Source organism: Haemaphysalis longicornis, unplaced genomic scaffold, assembly GCF_048455015.1.
Source record: "Haemaphysalis longicornis isolate Haplotype H1 unplaced genomic scaffold, Haemaphysalis longicornis Haplotype H1 scaffold_4, whole genome shotgun sequence".
Lineage (NCBI taxonomy): Eukaryota > Metazoa > Arthropoda > Arachnida > Ixodida > Ixodidae > Haemaphysalis > Haemaphysalis longicornis.
Genome location: NW_027526361.1, coordinates 118,480,474 through 118,499,687, shown reverse-complemented (window position 1 = coordinate 118,499,687; position 19,214 = coordinate 118,480,474). Strand labels below are relative to the sequence as shown.

The 19,214-nt window shown below is 48.1% G+C and overlaps 2 protein-coding genes across 2 annotated transcripts; both read left to right on the top strand.

The window, feature by feature from the left end:
- Positions 1-417: 417 nt before the first annotated feature.
- On the top strand, positions 418-4,863 carry LOC144180523 (uncharacterized). The gene is made up of 3 exons (XM_077708853.1): positions 418-1,949; positions 2,718-2,866; positions 4,511-4,863. Exons 1-3 carry the CDS (start codon positions 1,297-1,299, stop codon positions 4,681-4,683), a joined length of 975 nt encoding a protein of 324 aa, XP_077564979.1. The 5' UTR covers positions 418-1,296; the 3' UTR covers positions 4,684-4,863.
- Positions 4,864-8,462: 3,599 nt separating this feature from the next.
- Positions 8,463-13,870, top strand: LOC144180522 (oplophorus-luciferin 2-monooxygenase non-catalytic subunit-like). Its single transcript, XM_077708851.1, has 3 exons — positions 8,463-9,251; positions 11,237-11,385; positions 13,169-13,870. Exons 1-3 carry the CDS (start codon positions 8,605-8,607, stop codon positions 13,366-13,368), a joined length of 996 nt encoding a protein of 331 aa, XP_077564977.1. The 5' UTR covers positions 8,463-8,604; the 3' UTR covers positions 13,369-13,870.
- Positions 13,871-19,214: the final 5,344 nt, after the last annotated feature.

Genomic DNA, 19,214 nt, shown 5'->3' with positions numbered 1-19,214 from the left:
ATTTAATGGCACTTCAGGCGAAAAGTTGTATCCTACTCTCGCATGTACTTTGAACTGATCTCGTGACTCGCAATATCCCTTCTACGCCCCATTCCAAAGGGTTCGTGTATAATATATCGCCATAAGCGCAGTGATAGTAACCACTGCAGCTTCCCTCTTGTTCGATGTGCCTAACCTAAAACTTGTTTGCAAACAAGCATGCCGCATGTACGCAGACTCCATTTATTTTCTAGAGGCATCCAGTTAGAAAAATAGAAAAAAGAAGTTGCCTCTGCCAGGTAGAAAAGAAACAAGACCAGAGTTTTCCCCCGGCAATGGAAGTTTCCACCTGCACGGCCGCGTTTGTTTTGTCGGCGAGTGGCGGCGCCCGGAGGTTGCCCGATAGGCGAGCCCGGCGCGTTGCTTTGAGCCCTTATTTATGCTGAGCTGTGGCGTGATACGGCTAGCCGCTATATTCATCGCACCGCTTGCGCAACTACAGCCAATGTTGTTTATTTTCCACCGTCGAAGAAGGGCAAAATAAAGCTGTAACGCGGGCCACACGAAGGGTTCATCCGTCGGCCGCAATACGCGAGAGCCGCAAAGGTCAAAGACCGGTTTCGGGTGCCAGCAGCACGTTTCTATTAAAGCCGGTTCTGCGATCTAGTTGCGTATGCAACTATCAAAAATGCGCCCGTCTGCCGATAAGCAGGTCAATGGAGCCCAAAAGTGGATGCTCTGAGTCACTTCCCTTAGTTGGTCTCTCTACTTTTTTTTGCTTCTGCTCACTACCTTCAGACGCAAGCGCCAAGTGGGCCTCAAAGGGTGCTGGGAACACGTTACGCGGTCCTGTATTGCATGTCGCATCAACGTGGAATCGAAGCTGGTTGCCGACTGCTTCGCGTACGCAATCGCTAACTTAACAGGCGCGCAAACGTGTCGAGACGCCCTAATCCTTGGGCTGGAGATTTGTTTACCGTGTGGGAACGCCCCGCAACAGCAGCAAAAGAAGATACCTAAGCTCAGCACACTCAAAGGCCGCGGCGAAGCCGGCGCAAGAAGTCAAGTGGACCTGTCTTAAGGTTAGTGACACGGTCGGAGACCTCGTAAAGAAAAGAGGAGGCGGCGCACAATCAGAGGCCCGAAAACCAGTCCTGGAGGCACTCGGGCGGATGTGTTTGTCCGGCACGCACTCTTCGTGCATATAAAGCACGTCTGGGCCCGGTCCGTGTTCGCAGACGCGCCATCCGGCTTCCCCTCTTAGCCACTCTTCACCGCCGTTCAGTCAGCGCAGGCCAGCGAGTCGATCGCACCACCATGACACCCTTCCTCCCCGCGCTGGCCGTGGTGCTGGCCGCTCTTGTAGCAACCGCCTTCTCCGAGCCGTCATGCACGATGATGGAAAGCGCCAAAGTTCGGAGATTTGTCTGCAAAGACTTCACCTCGGTCGAAGACTTCGCGAAGTATGTCAAACGCGGCCCACCGGCCGACCCGACCGTGGAGACCTGGTTCAAGCTGAGGGACAGTCGCCTGGACCGCTTCCCGGAAAAAGCCTTCGCCGACCTCGACATCTGCAAGCTTACCCTGCACAACGTGACGGTGCAGGCCTTCGCGCAACAGGGTCCCACCGGAAACCCATTCGTGGGACTCGAGAACACGCTGCGCAAGGTGGTCTTCCACAGCGGCACCACCTTGCCTCCTTCCTGGTCGGTCTTCCAGGGCGTTCACAAGCTGGAAGAGCTCTGCGTCGACGACTACGAGAACCTGCGCTTGACCAACGACTTCAACATGCTGCCCAAGACAGTGAAGAGTATCTACGTGACCAAGTCGACGGTGGAGCACGTCGACATGGACTGGCTGTCCTCGCTGGAGAACCTCGAAGCGCTCGTGCTGCGCAAGACCAGCCTCAAGGTCTTCTCGAGATCCTGGCTGCCAAAGCCGGCGCCTAAGTTCTTCTTCCTCGACATGCCGTAAGTACATTCATTACAGGACTAAGTCGAAATGTCTGTGTGTGCAGGCGTCGTTTGACGGCGATCTCAATAAACGAAAACAATTTATAGAAGGGAAACCTTCAACACGTGATATAGGTCACATTGATGGCCCGTAGCATGTAACGAAATATCTTACATATGTGCAATGAGCACAGGATTGTGTTAGCCATCGAGGGGGACCGGGATGTTTACGTACTTATAGATTACTATGTTTTGTCGGTTTCTCATCTTTTTCGAACCATCATGACAATGAATTGCCTAACTGGTCATCACCACAGCTTCAATCAGGCAGTTGTGAGTTGTTGCATTTATTTGCATGTGCTTGGTTACACAAGAAGGCTTAACCAAAAATCTGTTTTGGGGTGTTCTTGTGTTATAAGTGTCCTGTGAATTTGCGGTGGCAAATAGATTTTGCAGCAGCTGCCATTTTGTTCAACCGTACTTTGCACTAAATGGAGTAACGATCACCGTAACATGTACGTCATCTGTGCGAGACATAAAAAGATGGATAGATAGTTGCACCATATGCTTTACTTGCAGTATGCTTAGTTGCATGCCATATTTGTATGTGACGTACAAATTTTTGCTCGGGATTATTGCGCCAGTAAAGTCGATTGCACCACGAAGAACGTCCCGCGTAGTACAGTTGTGAAGTTCGCGTTCTATGTGTTACATACATCCACGTATTTTCGGTGATTGCGTGAGGAAGTCCGATGTTGCAAAGAGCCTCCAAATCTTTCGTTGCAGAGACAACCAGCTCGAGGCGTTCCCAGAGGGCCTGCATGACGAGCTTCCCATGCTGAGCGTCGTCAACGTCCAGAGAAACAAGCTGACCACCGTCGACGAGAAGGCTGTGGCTCCGCTCAAGGACAAGACTGTCTTCGTCAATTTCGCCGGTAGGTTCTGCTCGCTATTAGTTAGGCAAAACGCACAGGAACAGGACAGAAAGAAGGACGCGGACACAGCGCTGTTAGCGGCGTGGTAAAAATTAGAACGCGGGTACGACAAGGACAACAGAAAAACGACAAACACAAGCGCTCAGCGCCTGTGTTTGTCGTCTTTCTATTGTCCTTGTCGTAGTTGTGATCTAATTTTTACCAAAAATGAACCAACTTGCCGAACAGTGTGTTCTACTGTCAGCGGTGTGTCCGCGTCACTCCTGTGTGTCCTGTTCTAGTGCGCTCTGCATCAAGAATATCAAAATACCAACTAGCCCATCAGTCCACACTATAGACCCTTTTCAGAAAAGTTGGCAACATAGTACATACGAGAGCTTTCATGATGACAACACTGAGGTCATTCGCAAACGTCGGCCATGATAAAGGAAGCGCGGCGCTCTCTTAGAGCCACTCGCAGTCACCTCGGCGTTCAGTCTGATCGGATAGGTTTCTGAGCCCTTGCTTGCTCTTTTGATTTTGTCACCACATGCGGTTACGAGTTCTCCAGGAGAGATGCCGACTCACTGCTGCGTCCCCCTCTGCAAACAGCACGGATACGCTCGTCGCTCAAACGCGGTATACCGGAGAGGTTGGTGTCCCACCCGGTGAGAGGAAAGACCAATCCCCGCGACGTAGACGGGATATCAACCAGTACCACAGTACTGCGAGTCCGTGAAGTCTGAGCTTAGGCGATGCGTGAGCGCGCTGAGCCGAGCAGCCGGCACAATCGCTGTGCTTCCTTCATCATGGCCGCGCGCAATGTTGCTCGACTGGCCTTCCGCTTGTCCGCTATGCCTGATAGTATTTTGCAAAGGGTCTATTAGTTTGTACTTGCCGAAAGTAGGGGAATCATTTATTTTTTATATGTATGTATGTATGTATGTATGTATGTATGTATGTATGTATGTATGTATGTATGTATGTATGTATGTATGTATGTATGTATGTATGTATGTATGAATGTAAGAAAGCAACAGACTCAGCACAACTGAGCAAATCCAACGGTCACTTGATTTACTCAGGCCGGCAGTGACTCAACAGACCCCGGAGGTTCACGATGATGATAATGTACAAATCATAAATATGATGGGTATGTATCGGTCAGAGATTTGTCCCACCAACAGATGGCAACTAGTACACTTCATAACAGTCTGGTGCTGCAAAGGTCAACCGTTGGTAGCACAAATAAGTGCTCACAGTATGTATGTATTTTGTTTATTTATTGTGTTTTTTAACGGAAAAGCGCAACACGCGATCCATAAAAAGCCTTCACGTATGCTTGTGAGAAACAAACGTAAACTATTCCTCCCTGCACATGCCAACAACAGCGTTAGTACTTCGTTACGCCTAGAAGGAAACGTGCCAGAAGTACACGGTTAACGCAAAGTTCGATCGTCCAAAATTACAGGTTGTGCAATCGATCAAAATGTTTTTTTTTTTTTTACGGGGCATGACAACACAAGCGATAAATTATTTTTTGGTTCCACTTTAGTGCCTGGAAAGACAAGTAGCGACATAGAGCGAGAGAGAGAGAGAGGGGGGGAGGTTGAGTGCTGACCTCTTTCCGCCCTTGTTAATGCTCGGCTCCTTTTTGTTTTCCAGACAACCCGTTTCACTGCGACTGCCGGCTCCGTTTCCTGCTCACGTACACGCATAGGTGGCACTACTTCCTGTGCCGGACGCCGGAGTCCCTGTTCGACCGCTACTTCGCCCGCCTGACCGAGGAAGACCTGCAGTGCAGCGCCATGCCAGCAGCAGCCGCCACGTCCACCTAGGCGCTCACCTCGCCACCCGTGCGGTCGGCGCTTGCGCTGGGCGCAACCCGCCGCCGACGTACTGCGCATGTGCTGTCGTCCTATCCAACGCCTCGTTGATGTGAACCTCGACGCGACGCAGTGCGCTGCGCGGGGCTTCCCGTCGAATTCGTTCCCCCTTCCCCCATACCCTTCCTGTCGTTGCCACCGTCTTTGATCGTACTGAATAAAGCTAGAGCCCTGCGTGTGCATACCCGGTTGTCAGGTCTGTTTCAAAGGGTCCGCCATGGCTCTCCCTGGCCAGAAACAACGCTCGTTAAAATTGACTGGGAGGAGCCTGAAGCGGATGAAGTGGTAGTAGTAGTCGAGAAATCAATTTCGCACAGCCTACTAAGCCCCCTAAATCACCCATAAAGTTTCATTCATTCATTCATCTCGCGAGAAATGGGTGTGGTTCCTCAGTCCAAGGGACCAGGGGACGATTTCGCGATCTGTGTTCTGGACGCCACAAACAGTGGAACCAATGGAAAGTAAAGGTAACGATACGTGTTTACAAACAGGCCAGTTCGATTCTGTCTTTTCCTACACGGGGCATAGCAGCTGTTATGTTTCAGCAGACCGCGACCCTGTTCGCGCGTGCTGCAAGTTTTTAAAGCAAAGCTTTACTCCTTTCGTCCAGCCATTTCCCGGAGGATGCGCAAGGTGACAGTTCGACCGGAGACACCCCCCCGGCGACACACCCCTCGAACCACATCACGTGATTCGCTGGGCCCGCTGTCGGCGCTGCGCACGAGGCCCCGTTTTCAGTCGTTATGCTCACGAAGCGGCGCCGGCCGCGACGGGAGCGACCGCTCAGCTGATCGGCAGCCGACCAAACCCGCAGCCTCCACGCATGCGCCACTGGGTAGTCTCTGGCTATGTGACTCATCTTGCGCCGCGTTCGCCGTGAAAGAGGAAAGCCGCGTTCGCCGAGAATGAAAGCGAGGCCGGGCCTCCTTCAATGAGCGTTGCACGGGACCGAACGGCTTTGAGGCGTGGTCGGCAATACAGCTACATCAAAGGTTAACCAAAGGAAACCAAGACTCAACCAGACTACAAGCTTTTGCTTTGAATATTCAAGGTTAACTGAGCTAAGCTGGCTAAGCCGCAACTATTTTGTGTAGTGCTCCTGTGCTTTGCGGCAGAGCCTACCTTTGTCAAACGTGTTACTACATACATGCGCCTCCTGCGCGGGGCTCCGCTGGCAGTAACTCAAGCCGTTGCAGCTGCACAATACAAAAAAAAAAACTTTTCATGCAGAGACATGCACCTACGAAGCGGACGCCGCAGCCGAGATTTCCTCTCCCCCTCTCTCAGGCTCAACGTGCGCCGCTACTTCCGGCCCTCACGAACTCTGGGAAGGATGCTCTTGTGGTCAATACTGTGTTCGGGCCACGTGCGAAGCACTAGGAAGGCTGATTGACCGTTAGCGCTTCCGGGATAAATACACGGTTCCTCCGAGCTTAGAACGCATTCATCTGACAACCGCGGATCCGGCTGCCGCTCTGTTCGAGCCATTCTGTAAAGCTCGCCCGGAAGGGTGATGTCTCTGCATCTTCGCTGATCATCTCTCACCATTCAGTAAACCAGCTAAGATTTGCCTTCCGCTTTTTTCGCCAACACCAAGGCAGCTGCTCCTGTTTGCCGCTCGCCACCACGCTACACCTTATGACGGAGGCGACGGAGCCCGGTTCGGGGATGCCTCGCTGAATGTAACAGAAGGCGCTGACACTGCCGGCGTTTCATTCACTACATCCACAAGGTACCCGGTATGTACAGAACTGGTAGAGCCAATGTCCAGTCGGCCTACAGCGGTCATTGATTGACTCGACAGTTCGGGTCACTCATTAGTAACTAGACCAGCGGGCTTCTTCACCAAAACAGCGGGTAATATTCGCTACCCTATTTAAACGACGCTGGTGCAACCTTCCCGATGTAGGCAGTGAAAATTTTCTGCAGAGTCAACGAGACATCTCTTAAAACCGTCATGCAACCCTAAAAAGATGAACTATAAAATGCTTACTTTGGGGTGCCCGATCGGCATGTCTTCAGCTTGCCCTGTATGGAGCAGTCCCAACCTTTTTTTCTTGGTTCTCTGGCAAAAGAAGGTGCAGCTAGACCGCCGTGAAACCTGCATTGCTCGCTTTACTGTAAAATCATGTATAAACTTATCACTCGACCAGTGGAGTACGCAGGATTTAGTCCTTGGGTGCGGAGAGGTGAGAGGGGGGGGGGGCGGGGGGAGGTTGGACCCACGAGGAAAAAAAAGAAAAAGGAGAAGATTATAAGGCGAGAAAAGAAAGCTAAAAATGAAAGCGATGTTTAGAAATCGAGATGCAGTGTACGTCATACACGAAAATGTCAACTACCGTATAAACCGGAATATAGGTCGAGTTTTTTTCCAAAAAAATCCGCACTAAAGTCACCCCTCGTCTTATATAGCGGTCATTGGCAGAATGTAAATCGTTGTCTGGCGACAATGTGCAAGCGTAGTTCGTCGCCAATCGCCATCGGCATTCGTGTCGGACTGCTCTCTCGCTCTATCAGGCCTTTATTTGATTTCGCTTTTCTGTAGTTTTTCGTCTTTTACTCGTCTATTACGCGTGCGTGCGTACATTTCTGTACGTCTCTGTTCCGAGATGAGTGGCGGCAGTCGACGGCAGTTCACCGCGGCGTTTAAGCTGACGGCGATTGAGTCGCCGAGCAGAATGGAAATATGGCGGCGTAACGCCAGTTAGGCGTTTCAGAGAAAAGTGTGCGGTACTGGCGGAGCCAGAAAGCTAAGCTGTGCGCGTGAAACCCCCGAAACCGATCGTTCTGTGGACGTCAAGCGGTGCAACCCGAGTTGGAGAACAAAGTGGCGGGCTTCGTCCGGGAACTTCGTCCGGGAACTTCGCTCACGATCGCTCCGGAGGCCATGCGCGGACCGGCTCCGCGAACTGTACAATGAGTGGATAGCCGGAGACAAGAAAAAGACCTATACGGGCCGGTTGCGACCGTGTCAAGCTGGGTGTCCTTCTCTGGGCAGTCGCTGCCTGACAACATGGTTACACGAGCGTTCAGGAAGTGCTCTATCAGCAACGCGCCTGATGGCATGGAAGATGACAGTGCGAAGCAGTCATCCTCGAACGACTCTGAGAGCTCGGACTAGTGACTTGGGCAGGCATAGTGATTGGCAGTGACGGACGGGCGTCGAAAATAAATATAGACATTGTGAGTGCGCTTCTGTGCCGAATTATTTTTTTGTCAACTTTTCCCACCTCAAGGTAGGGGGTCGACCTATATACCGGGTCGACCTATAATCCGGTTTATACGGTAGTTTTTTCCTTACAATTATTTCTATTGAGCAGGAGCATCGCAAAACGGCTTATTGTAACGGCAGGAGTAGACGTTGAGCCCACGAAAACTGAAAAATAATTATCGGCACTTCTTATTTGGTAATAAGCACGGCCAGTGGTCAACTTCACTCATACCCAGCCCCGGACCTGAAAAAATTACCTCTTTCCCATTTCACGTACGTTAATGAACGCAATACAGACGTTTAAGCCATACATTTTTCCTGTGTGTATGCACGCAGCAATATTTGTCGTCTCTGGAGCTGCCACATGCAAACGCCTTCTTGAACCTATATCTCAGTAATATATCAGCCGCTCTCTTGCTTACAGTTACGCGTATGTTTGGAAGCGTAGGCAAACACTGGAAACCCTTGTAGGTAATTTCCAGCTCGCGGACGCGCCGTTGTCACTGATATAGCGGAGGAGAGTTCAACGACTCGGCAGGCAACCCAAGAAGGGTCTCCCGGTCGTTCCTTATCAGGGCTTGATTTAAGAGGAAGCCAATGTTTACTAACAGCCACTCCGGCAGTGCATCGCACCGTACCACGGGGACACTCGTATTGAAGACATGCTGTTCTGTGCACTAGTCTCAATCTTCATCAGCATCATACCGTTCGTGGTGAGCGAACCAACGTGCACCAGATCGCCCACAGTGTCCTCTCGGTACGAGCAGTTCACGTGTTCTGGCTTCGATAACCCTGACCACCTCTTCAACGCTGTCCCGCGCGAGCTGGACTTGCCTGAGACGAAGCTTGCACTGCGCGATGTCAGCCTGGACTACTTCCTACCCCAAACGTTCGCCCGAACTAACGCGTCGCGTCTCACGTTAAGCAACGTGACGGTCGGCGCCTACGTCCGAGGCTGGCTCCAGCGCTACTATGCCTTCGAAGGGCTCGAAGACTCTCTCGAGATCTTCGAACTGGCAGAGAACAGCAGTTATCCGGGCAGCTGGACCTTGCTGAGCGACATGAAGTCGCTCAAGGAACTGCGTCTCGTCAAGATGACGGGGCTGCGGCTTTCGAGCAACTTCGCCCAGCTACCGCGCAGTGTCACCCACGTGGCGGTGATCAGGTCGACCATAGACAGCGTCGACGCTAACTGGCTGGCCTCGCTGACGAACCTGGAGAAGGTGTCGGTCATCAGGTGCAACCTGGTGACGTTCGCGCGGACGATGCTGCCGCGACCGGCGCCCAAGCTCTGGAGACTCATACTTGAGTAAGTGCAACTTTTTTGATAACTGGAGGGACGGGAGCTATATAGAACTGGGTCAATTTTTCTAAGCTCACTTGCTTTTTCGACAGATTATTTTAGGACACCAGATGCTCCGCGTGAGATACACAACAAGTCGATGAGTGAGTTAAATGGCTCTTCTCGTTCCTTTTCCTTGAAAACCATCGAAAGGCGGGTAATCAGGAAAGATTTTATTCTTATGCTTCGGGTGGACAACGCACACTTTCCGGTAGTCAATGTAGGTCCAGAATTTCGAGACGTCGCATTGTTTTCATGACTGAGAGATCAACACTTCTGGAATGCTCCCCAATGTTTTCTTACACTAGCTAGGCAGAATTCAAGGTGAAACGCTGCTATGTCTGTATATCACGTTCACAAGACTGTCCTGCAAGCTTACAGAGCTACCGGGCGCAAATTCAAGGACAGCAAATTTGACGACTAATCGCGCAGAAGTCCACGAGATTTATGCGACGTTATCTTGAAAAGGGACTATACAAAGTAAAAGCTTACAGTAGGCGGATATCACTTTAAAGCGACAGTTTGCCTACTGTAAGCTTCCGAAAGCTGAGCATAAAATAAAAGTGATTAGAATGGGAATGTGTCTGTAAAACGGCCACTAGGTTGACAGGGTATTGCATGAAAAGCCACCTTATCCGACAAAAATTCATATTAAGGGGCAGTTAATTGTATAGAACAGTTATGGATATGCAGAACGAACACCGAATAGTTAAAACAAACTTTATTCCAATATATATATCAGCCTCTACATGCCTATGAACTATTTGTGGTGAACTGTATCTTCTAATGAACGGTATCCACTATGAATGCAAAAAATCTATACACCTGCGAATGAATTCTGATAAACTGTGTCCAGGGAACTAGATTTGAGGAAAACAGCGCAATGAACGTTTGGAACTGTCATAAGATCTTAAACAATTTTCTACGGCAAATTGTGTTGCCTGCTGAATTCCGCAGCATATAACAAAACATTGTGGGCATTCGTAGTGGCATTCAACACCTCATTCAGGCTTAGTCTGCTACACTGGCTCATGCAATTAATTAAACCCTCCGTCAAGCAAATTACGACGGGTAAAAGTGAGGCAGAACAGGGAATTAGTTAAACAAATTACCTAGCTGAAAACGAATACTTAGGATGCAAACAAAGGCCGGACATCTTGAAGTCTGCCCAAAGTTAACTGCTGTAGAACTGTGAGAGTTTAGTAACAATAGCAAAAAGAATAGCAGTGGCTTAGCTCGGCTATGCCAGGATATACGTAGCGTGAGCTAAGGTTCAGCTGGTTATTCTTAGCTTTCCTGGTTGCTTAGGGTTAGCTTGATTATCATGCTTACGGCTGATTCAATGACACACACACGGTATATGCATTATGTGACACATGTATATTTATCAAGCGGCTCCGTTGCAGCGTCACCGATCGCCCCAGAGCTAGGCTGGTTCCACAGGCGCACGCCGGTGTTGCTGCGACGCACTAGCCATCGGTTCCACACCCGGCCACACCTCGCATGATTATCAAGGGGGGCGGGCCGCCACGTGCGGAATGGAGGTCGGTGAAGACGCTGGGCGCGTAGGGTGTGTGAGAGACGCCGGGCAGCGAGCAACGTTATGTGTGCCGTGTGACGTCACTGCTCCTCGCGCATGCGCAGCACGGTTCTCCAGGAGCCACGCGAAACTGCTCAACCTCGGCCACTGTAGCTCACGCTACAAAAAACATTCATTTCTGCTGCAGCGTGTTCAGTCAATGCCAGGGTTGTGAATAGCGTTAAGCTGTACTTTAGGCTCATTCGCTGGTGTTTTCGGAGCTTTGTCTGCAAGATTTTGGCTTTAGCCTTGTTAGATAGTTTTTACAGGATAAGTGGCTGCTACAAAACAGGCACTACTTTACCCCTTCTGAATTTCCGCCGGATTTATCCTCTACCGTCCTATGAAGAAACGTACCTTTTTTTCCTTACAGCTACGCCGACCTGACATCGCTGCCAGAGGACTTCGCTGAAGAACTACCGGCATTGCGAGAGCTTGGCCTGCGGCACAACTCGATCACGTCCTTCAGAGCAGGAACGTTCTTGCCCCTTGCCCAGAACGGCACCAGAGTCAGCCTAGCAGGTGTGATGCGCACTTTATACAGCGGCAAAAGACACGCCCAGAAGGTGCCCGGACATAAATGAAAAAAAAAACTATAATATGGGTGGAGCTCTGATAAAAAACGCGGAAAATTTCCTTGCAAATGTGCATTCTGAAAACCTATCATGTTGAGCCACCGCGCCAAAGAAATTTTTGTTATAAAATTATACGAAGCAGTATAGGCTGTAAACCTGTAAAAAAATTCTAGGTGCTAGCAAGCCTTTAAGCCACGCAGGCACATCAAGTAGGAAGCATTTTGAAGCTGACCACATGCAGGGATTTCAATTTTCAGTCTCCTTTCGCCTGAACCCCTTTGCGGTAATAAAATTGAACCATGCTGCGATCATACGTCTTGTTGGTAGGAATTAAACATCAGGCTCATTTATTCCTCTCCTCCAAACACAATCGGACCATTCGCGAAGGGTAAAAGGGTGAAAAGAGACAGCTATTTTAGTAAACCGTAAGGAAGCAAGAACCTTGAATAAATTAAAACCAATTAAAAGTGTCAATAGAGACAAACTGTGCATGTTGCACTGTATCCGTATTCGCAAGAAATTTGAGCGTAGGCTATTAGTAACAATTGCCGTTGAACTGTGGTCACATGCACTATTGGATCTGAAAAGTAGGTGTGAGGAAGAGGTGCTGCTTTCGATTTTCCATTTGTTTAAAAATAAAACTATTTTTAACCAAGCAATTCTTTCTGTACATATCATGTTGTATTATGATAAATGTGCGGTTCATTGTGATAGTGATTATCCAGAACAAATATGTCCCTTCCTTTGAATGAAGTTCAATCATATTATTCATGAAAACACGAAAGAGGAGCGGTTACAGAACCCAAGCCCTGCGGCGCCCCATATTACGGAAAGCATATCCCAACCTATGCGTCTGCTTTGAACCCCTGATGTTCGTGTTGGAAGTGTTGTTACTTTATCATGGTGTGGGCCTCACTAATGCATCACGGAATCTTCACTAAGCACTAGCCTTTGGTATAAATTATTGAAGTATGTTTAGACATTTATGAGCATCCCAAGTTCAATACTGTTTAACTATAGTTTGGGCAGTCCTCCTTCAAATTGCTATTGCTCTTTTCTTCCCGAAATTGGCGCTGCGCATTTAGAAGCAATCTTACATAATATATAAATATTCGCTTATAGATCAATTCTTTGACTAAATATGCCGGGCATGGTAATATTTCTATGTGCGTGTAATTCCCAAATCATCATTTCTTTTGTTTTTTTTAACCAGTCCAATTTATAGAGGTGTACTTTACATTTTAAAATCCTCCACCCAACATTCCTGAAAGAAAAACAGTGAGCAGTGCCTCAAACCTATCAAAGGTTTGATGCCGATCGGCGTAATAAATGTGTCTTTCTCGTTCTTCGCATTTCTCTCCTACTCAAAAAGCATGGCCGGAACAATAGAGAAAGAGAATTCGTATGACCAGAAGCGCTTACAAGGAACAATAAGTGTGACGACAATACATGAACAAAAAGGACTACAGATAAACTACACTTAGCATAACGGGATCAAGAAAACGAGACCAAGAGCAGAGTGCCGGATTCAAAATTGCTCATAATACACCCAAAAAATGCGTAATGTTCTGAGTGATTTTTTTTCGACACCTCCTGACATTCCAAAAAAGAAAAATGTTTGAATCCTCTTGCAAGCCTGGCAAACAAAATTGTTTGCCAGCAAATATGGGATCACCATGGCTCCAATATGCAAACAGTGGCAGTGATTGACCCCGTGACTTCCTGTGCAGGCAACCCCCTGGACTGCACTTGCGAAGCGGCGTTCCTCCTCGACTTGCCGGACGACTGGCACTACCCGTCCTGCGCTACTCCCGCGTTCCTCCTGAACAAGAGCATCAGAGAACTGACACCAGCGCAGCTCAACTGTGCCGGAGGCTCCGGAGGCTCATTCGAATACGCACGCTACGTCGAGAACAACGAAACCTATTAAAGTCAGCGTCGCTTGTGGCCCGAGTGCATTTCAAAGGTGCTTGTTCGTTAAAACGTTGGTGGCCTTCTTGCGCTTCGGCATGAATAAGTGCTCGGTGTAACACTTCTTTTTTAACCCTTGTTAATTTAGTTTGACACTTCTTCCGCCGATTTCCAGTTCAGAGGCAGAATTCTGAGTTGCGTCCGTTTGAAAAATGCCCGTTTCCTGCCCGTTTCGTGCCCAACTACCACCAATGAACAGAAACCAACCTCGCACAGAAGGTGCTCGCTTGAAGTACACACTTTGAAACGAACACGAAATGGAAAAAACTCAGAGTTCAGCACCAGCAGTCAAAACGTGTGAACTCTCAATGATTGGCTTAGGCAGAATTCAGTCGGCAGGAATACTGAGTACCCCTAACTTTGTCAGAGGAAACGTGCTTGTTGAGACGAGCCTCATACAGCGTGGACACTTGAGCACGCCCTAGTGAAAGGTATGCAACATACATGGCCGCAAAATTCAGTCCACCGAAAGAAAAGAGAGTTGCCTCCTTTCATGATTAACGAATTGCTTCTGTTACACATTTTAGGGGTTCGCTCTCGTCGCTGAAACCAAGACTTTTCGGCGTAAATCACCTGTTTAACGTCCTTAATGATGTTGTTGTATTAGAAAAGCTTATACAGGGGCCTTTTTTTCCCGCTTAAAATTACTTAACAGCCTTTGTGTTTAAATGTCAAGTCTCATTTTTTGTTGCTGTTTAGCGTTCCCCCTTCCCCACCTCTTTTTTTTTTTTTTTTTTGTTCACCCTGCTCATTCAAGCACTAGCTTTTCTTGTCATTCAGTCCCTAACAATGTCAGGTAATCGACTAGGCACACCCCACTCTGCTTTGGCATGCAAGCAACTTTCCCTCCTTTTTTTCTTAGTAAAACTTCCTAGAGCTCCGCTCATCTGCTGCAAGATTATATAAGCCATGAATGACGGGAAATATATACACGTTCGCGCGAGTTCGTTCAACCCATGCAGCCTTCTTGCCGAAAAAATGTAAAATCACTTTCTTTCTCTCGAAATAAACCATGAACGTGCGCATCATTTAAGAAATGCTGGCGTGCAGCACGTCTCATAAAATTCATTTCTGTATCCCATAACCGAATTTTGAAAACGAAATAAAGCGCAACCAGGTGCAGCTTTCCAGCTCATCTCACATCTTTCAGAAGTGATCACTCTAGAGTTATTCTAATTCAAATTATGTTTGCACAGATAAAATTGAGGACAGAAGCTTGAAGTTTGGCACGCCGCTCTACCAGCTTCAAAAGCCGTGGAAACTAGGCTAGTTATTTTATGGCAGTGACTTTTGACAACTAATCACCCATTAGAGTTCTGCAAAGTATTTTTACCACGCCCACATTCATTTCGAGGTATTGCCCTGTGCAAAATTGCACTTTTCTGAACTTGTTTTACTTGGTTCCTCAGCGATCAGCCTTTAGCGAAAAAGCTGGGACTGTGTTGTTTGATAAACGCACAATTTTTAAGTCAATTCTCGGGAACAGATGTAACCCGAGGTAAGTACATTGCACTGCTAGGTTACGTAACTGCGACCCGTTTCTTGAAACCGGCAATGCAGGTCATCAGAACTTAGTACCTTCGTGCTATAGATGTAAAAGAAAACAGGACATGCATTAAGGCCGCCGTCCTGCTAAGAGAGTGAGAAAGAGGAGGGGGAGAGGGGGGAGAGGAAGAGAGAGGGAGAGCTTTAATGATGCAGAGAAATCAGCCTACCAGCGAGCTTGGCTTGCTATACTTCCTATTGGAATGATGAAGGGTAAAGATGAGTGAAGACGCGTAAGCACGCAGAACGTGCATAAACACTAACATTCGCAGGAACAGGAAAGCACGAACAGGCTGGGAAGTCGCTGACGTTATCCTTGTTAAAGGCTCCACGCTGACTATGCGGCCGGACGGCATCACGCCTTGTCCCTGCTATGCATGTAGAGGAAGACAATGTGTTCTTACACGTACCTATAAACACCACGGGGAAAAGGGGATAATCATAAATCGCACGACTTGCCGGCACGCGCCGTTTAGGAGGTTTCTTGGGCCCCAATTCCTTCCAGTTCAAAGTTTTTGGTTACCCGTAGTGGACCGGATTCGCATTTTTCTGGGTAAAATGGACCACAAAAATTGATGCAGGTTAATCTCTGATCGCATTAGGGTTTCGATATATCCATTTATATGATGAGTGAAAAGTTGGACACACGTGAAAAACAATAACGAAGCTTACGTTCTAGGAAGTGGATTTGACTTCATCAAAGTAGAGTGCAGAATGACTTCACACTGCTATATTCGACCGATACAACAAGGGAGAGATAAGTGCGAGCGAAAGGGGCTTGAGGTATACAATCGGGCCATGATCGGGAGGCAGCAAAAGAACATGCAATAAGAAAATCATGCACCCTTCCGTCTAACAACGACGATGATTGAACGTGAAGCTTTCTCGAGAGGGATTCTTTGGTTGTCTGATTTTGCACTCTGATTCGCGGGCAGTTTGAACTTTGACTCCGTGAGCTTTAACTTTGATTCGCACGCAGTTTGTTCGTTCGATCGCAGCGGTTGTTACTTTGACACTTCGCCATTTGATTTTGCACCAAGAAAGCTTCACGTTCAAACCATCGTCGTTGTTAGACGGAAGGGTGCATTATTTTTTTTGTAATTTTGACGTCCATGCACACCTGTCTAAATAAAGCTGCTCGGCGGATGGACGTCTGCTTAATAACGCGCAGGACCCAGATTCAATTCCGACCACAGGATGCGTTTTTGTTTTTCACTTCTCCCACGACCATCGTCATCGTCAGAAAAAGTTGGCTTTCATGCAGTGTGATTTCGACGCGACATATTCCTTTAGTGAGACATGGAAAGCTTTGCTTTAAAGCACACAAAAGAGCAACCCTGACATTTTCCATGTTTTCTGGCTGCCTCCTGACCTGGTGGCGGCTACTCCTTCAACTTCAGGTTTTTCAAGAGTCATGTGGTCATACTAAAGGGGCCCTGCAACACTCTTTGAGCAGTGCAGCTAAGCCTGCGCGACGTTTACATTACACTGCCAGTAATACCTGAGCCAGATACTACACGTGCACGCGAAGCCGTGAGCGCGCAAATCGCTGTGAAATACGCAGAAAGACCAATCGCACTCTCTTCAATTTTCCTCATTATGACCCCTGGCATGGCCTAAACGACGTCATTGCGGCCATAGCTGTCCTATTGGCTGCCGCTGGTCAACTTCGCGGCCTATTTCTTTGTGTGCCAACCTCTTCTATGCCTGAACCTGTACGCACAGTTTTCTTTTGTGTTTTGTGTGCGCGTGGAGTTTCAGTGACGAACTCAATACTCCCCTTTCAACAAGACAACTCGACAGCAAACGTTTATTGCTTTAAAAACGCCCTACCAGGCTGAGGACGCGCTTGCGAGCAGGCAGCCATGTCTCCATTTTTGTGGCACCGGACCGGAAATAGACCCTTTCACGCTGCGGAGAAAAGGAGAGAACTCCCCAGCCTATGATATATAGCATAGATTCTGGGGGAAGTATCATGCTCTCTTAGCTCAATATAGCGTCAGCTTTCTTCAACTCGTACACTTCATTTCCGTTTTTTTTTTTTACTGACTAAGTCGACTATGGCGATTTGAGTAATTTAGCAATTACGGCTAAACACGTATTCCTATCAAGCCAGATGTTACGAAGATACAGCAGAGACATGATTGTTGATGCAACCAACGTCGGGGTTCCGGCTCTATTTTGTGCACGCAGCCCGTGCAGGGCGAACCAAGCGATACAGTTGTGACTCGCGGTTGCAGAACGTGTAGATCTGACCGCAACGAGCGACTTGGAGGGCCAAAAGCACGGCTTCGGGCAGTGGCTTATCATTCCACTTCTGGCAAGTGGAGCGATGTTTGAAAGATAAAGAGAAAAATGTTTTCGTATCCTTGAGTGTTTAACCTGGCAGTTTCTACGCTCGCATGGTCCATATAGTTATAAAAATTTTGCGAAACACGTACACGCACGCACACACGCGCACACAAGAGATCAAAGCGCGGACAATGCGATGCAGTTTCGGAACCGTTGGTTTTGTATACGAGCATGGGATATGTGCCGGCACAATGTCTTATCCAGTTCACTGACCAGAAGAAAATGTATTGCACATGATTTGGCGCGTAGTGCAAATGCCTATACGTAACAAGAAGCTTCTGGAATGTTATTTACACGAGTCGAATGGGCCGATGAGGGTGGTTATAACTAATAAAATGCCGTCATGTGGTGGTGAAAAGGGCCAGTCGTTGACGAGCGTGTCGAAAATGGAGATTTTAGTTATACTAATCCAACTTCTTGCAGGTGTTTCTACAGGGGCTTCTTAACTGGACGTTGCTGATGGGAAGCCTATTCAGCGGCAATGCACAACAACAAACATTTTTTCCTCCTACCCTCCAGCCGCGGAATTACTGGTGAATAGTGCACGAGCCGAAACGGTAGCCCGCGGTTTTATGGAATGAGAAGATGTCACCCTGATTTCTTTTTATTTTGTTTTATTTGCCATTTGCTCAAACAACGTTCCCCTCCTTTTCCTTGCCCTGTCGCAGAGAAAGCTGTCTAGCCCCGCGGAACTCTTCAGTGTGGATGATTAGCCACCTTAGTGAACGGTAAAGCCATGGCGGAAACACGCCACCGAGCTGATTACCGCAGCGTACGCGTATACATCTGGGATCGATAACCCTTGCATACCTAGAAATATCGCATACCTAGAAAGATTAGGTCTTCAAGGAACCTAATCTCTTCAGAGATTAGGTTCCTAATAAGGAACCTAATCTCTTTAGGTTAGGTAGTATTTATAGTGGAATACGAAGATGGAACAACTTTTTGTAGAACTCTTTACAACGGCCGTGTAGTTAGTTGTCAAACGATATTGCTGCAAAGCCATGTATGACGACTTCCGTTTCAGCGAAACCTGATGTTATCTTGTCCAGTCAACGTGATATCGCACACAGCTCAACATTCGGCCGCCACTAATAACGGGGCGTGCAAATACTTTGCTTACCACTCACGGGCTTCAGAGTAATTAGGCGCGAAAGAACTGAGGTGAACTCGAAATGCTACTCTGGGAGGCATGAGGGTTTACAGGTTACAGCGTTACACATTAATCATGCGCCGCTTTTTTTCGTGTTATTTCAATACGCCTTCGGCGACAGCACATGCTGTTTAATGGCCCTAAGTTATAAAGGATGAATTAATGGACAAAGCTTGCATCTGCAGTAATACTTGCACTTGAAGTTGCGGCTGTTTGTTGACTGAGGAACTGAATCGACAAAAAAAAAGTAAAAAAATCTCCGTTGGTCACCATCCGCGCGCGTACATGCAACGGAATGTGTGTCGACAGCCAGACATTGTCTCCCTCATAGAGGCCTTAAAGGTGAAAAATGTCGGACCGTATACACACACGGACGCATTTCCCGCAGATCTTAATTTTAGTTGGCCAGAGGCTGGTTTATGAACCAGGACAGTACAATGCTGACATATGCACACCCGACAAGACGCATGCGGGGCTGGGGCCAGCCTGCAGAACTTCGACGCAAGAGCGGCATTCGCGACTAATGGCAGAGTTAATGTAGCCTAGCGTATTCGCGCAACGGCGGCAGTAAGGTCATTGCTAACCTTTGGAAAATTAAGAACGTGATATCAAGGAGCTTGCATTTTATCATCTTTAAGAATTGCGGCTCAGCCATGATGTGAATGTGGTTGGACAGCAAAGCCACTAAGTGCATGACCCAAAACACTATTGACAGGGGTAGCCTAAATCTAGTGTAGGTACGTTAAATTCAATTC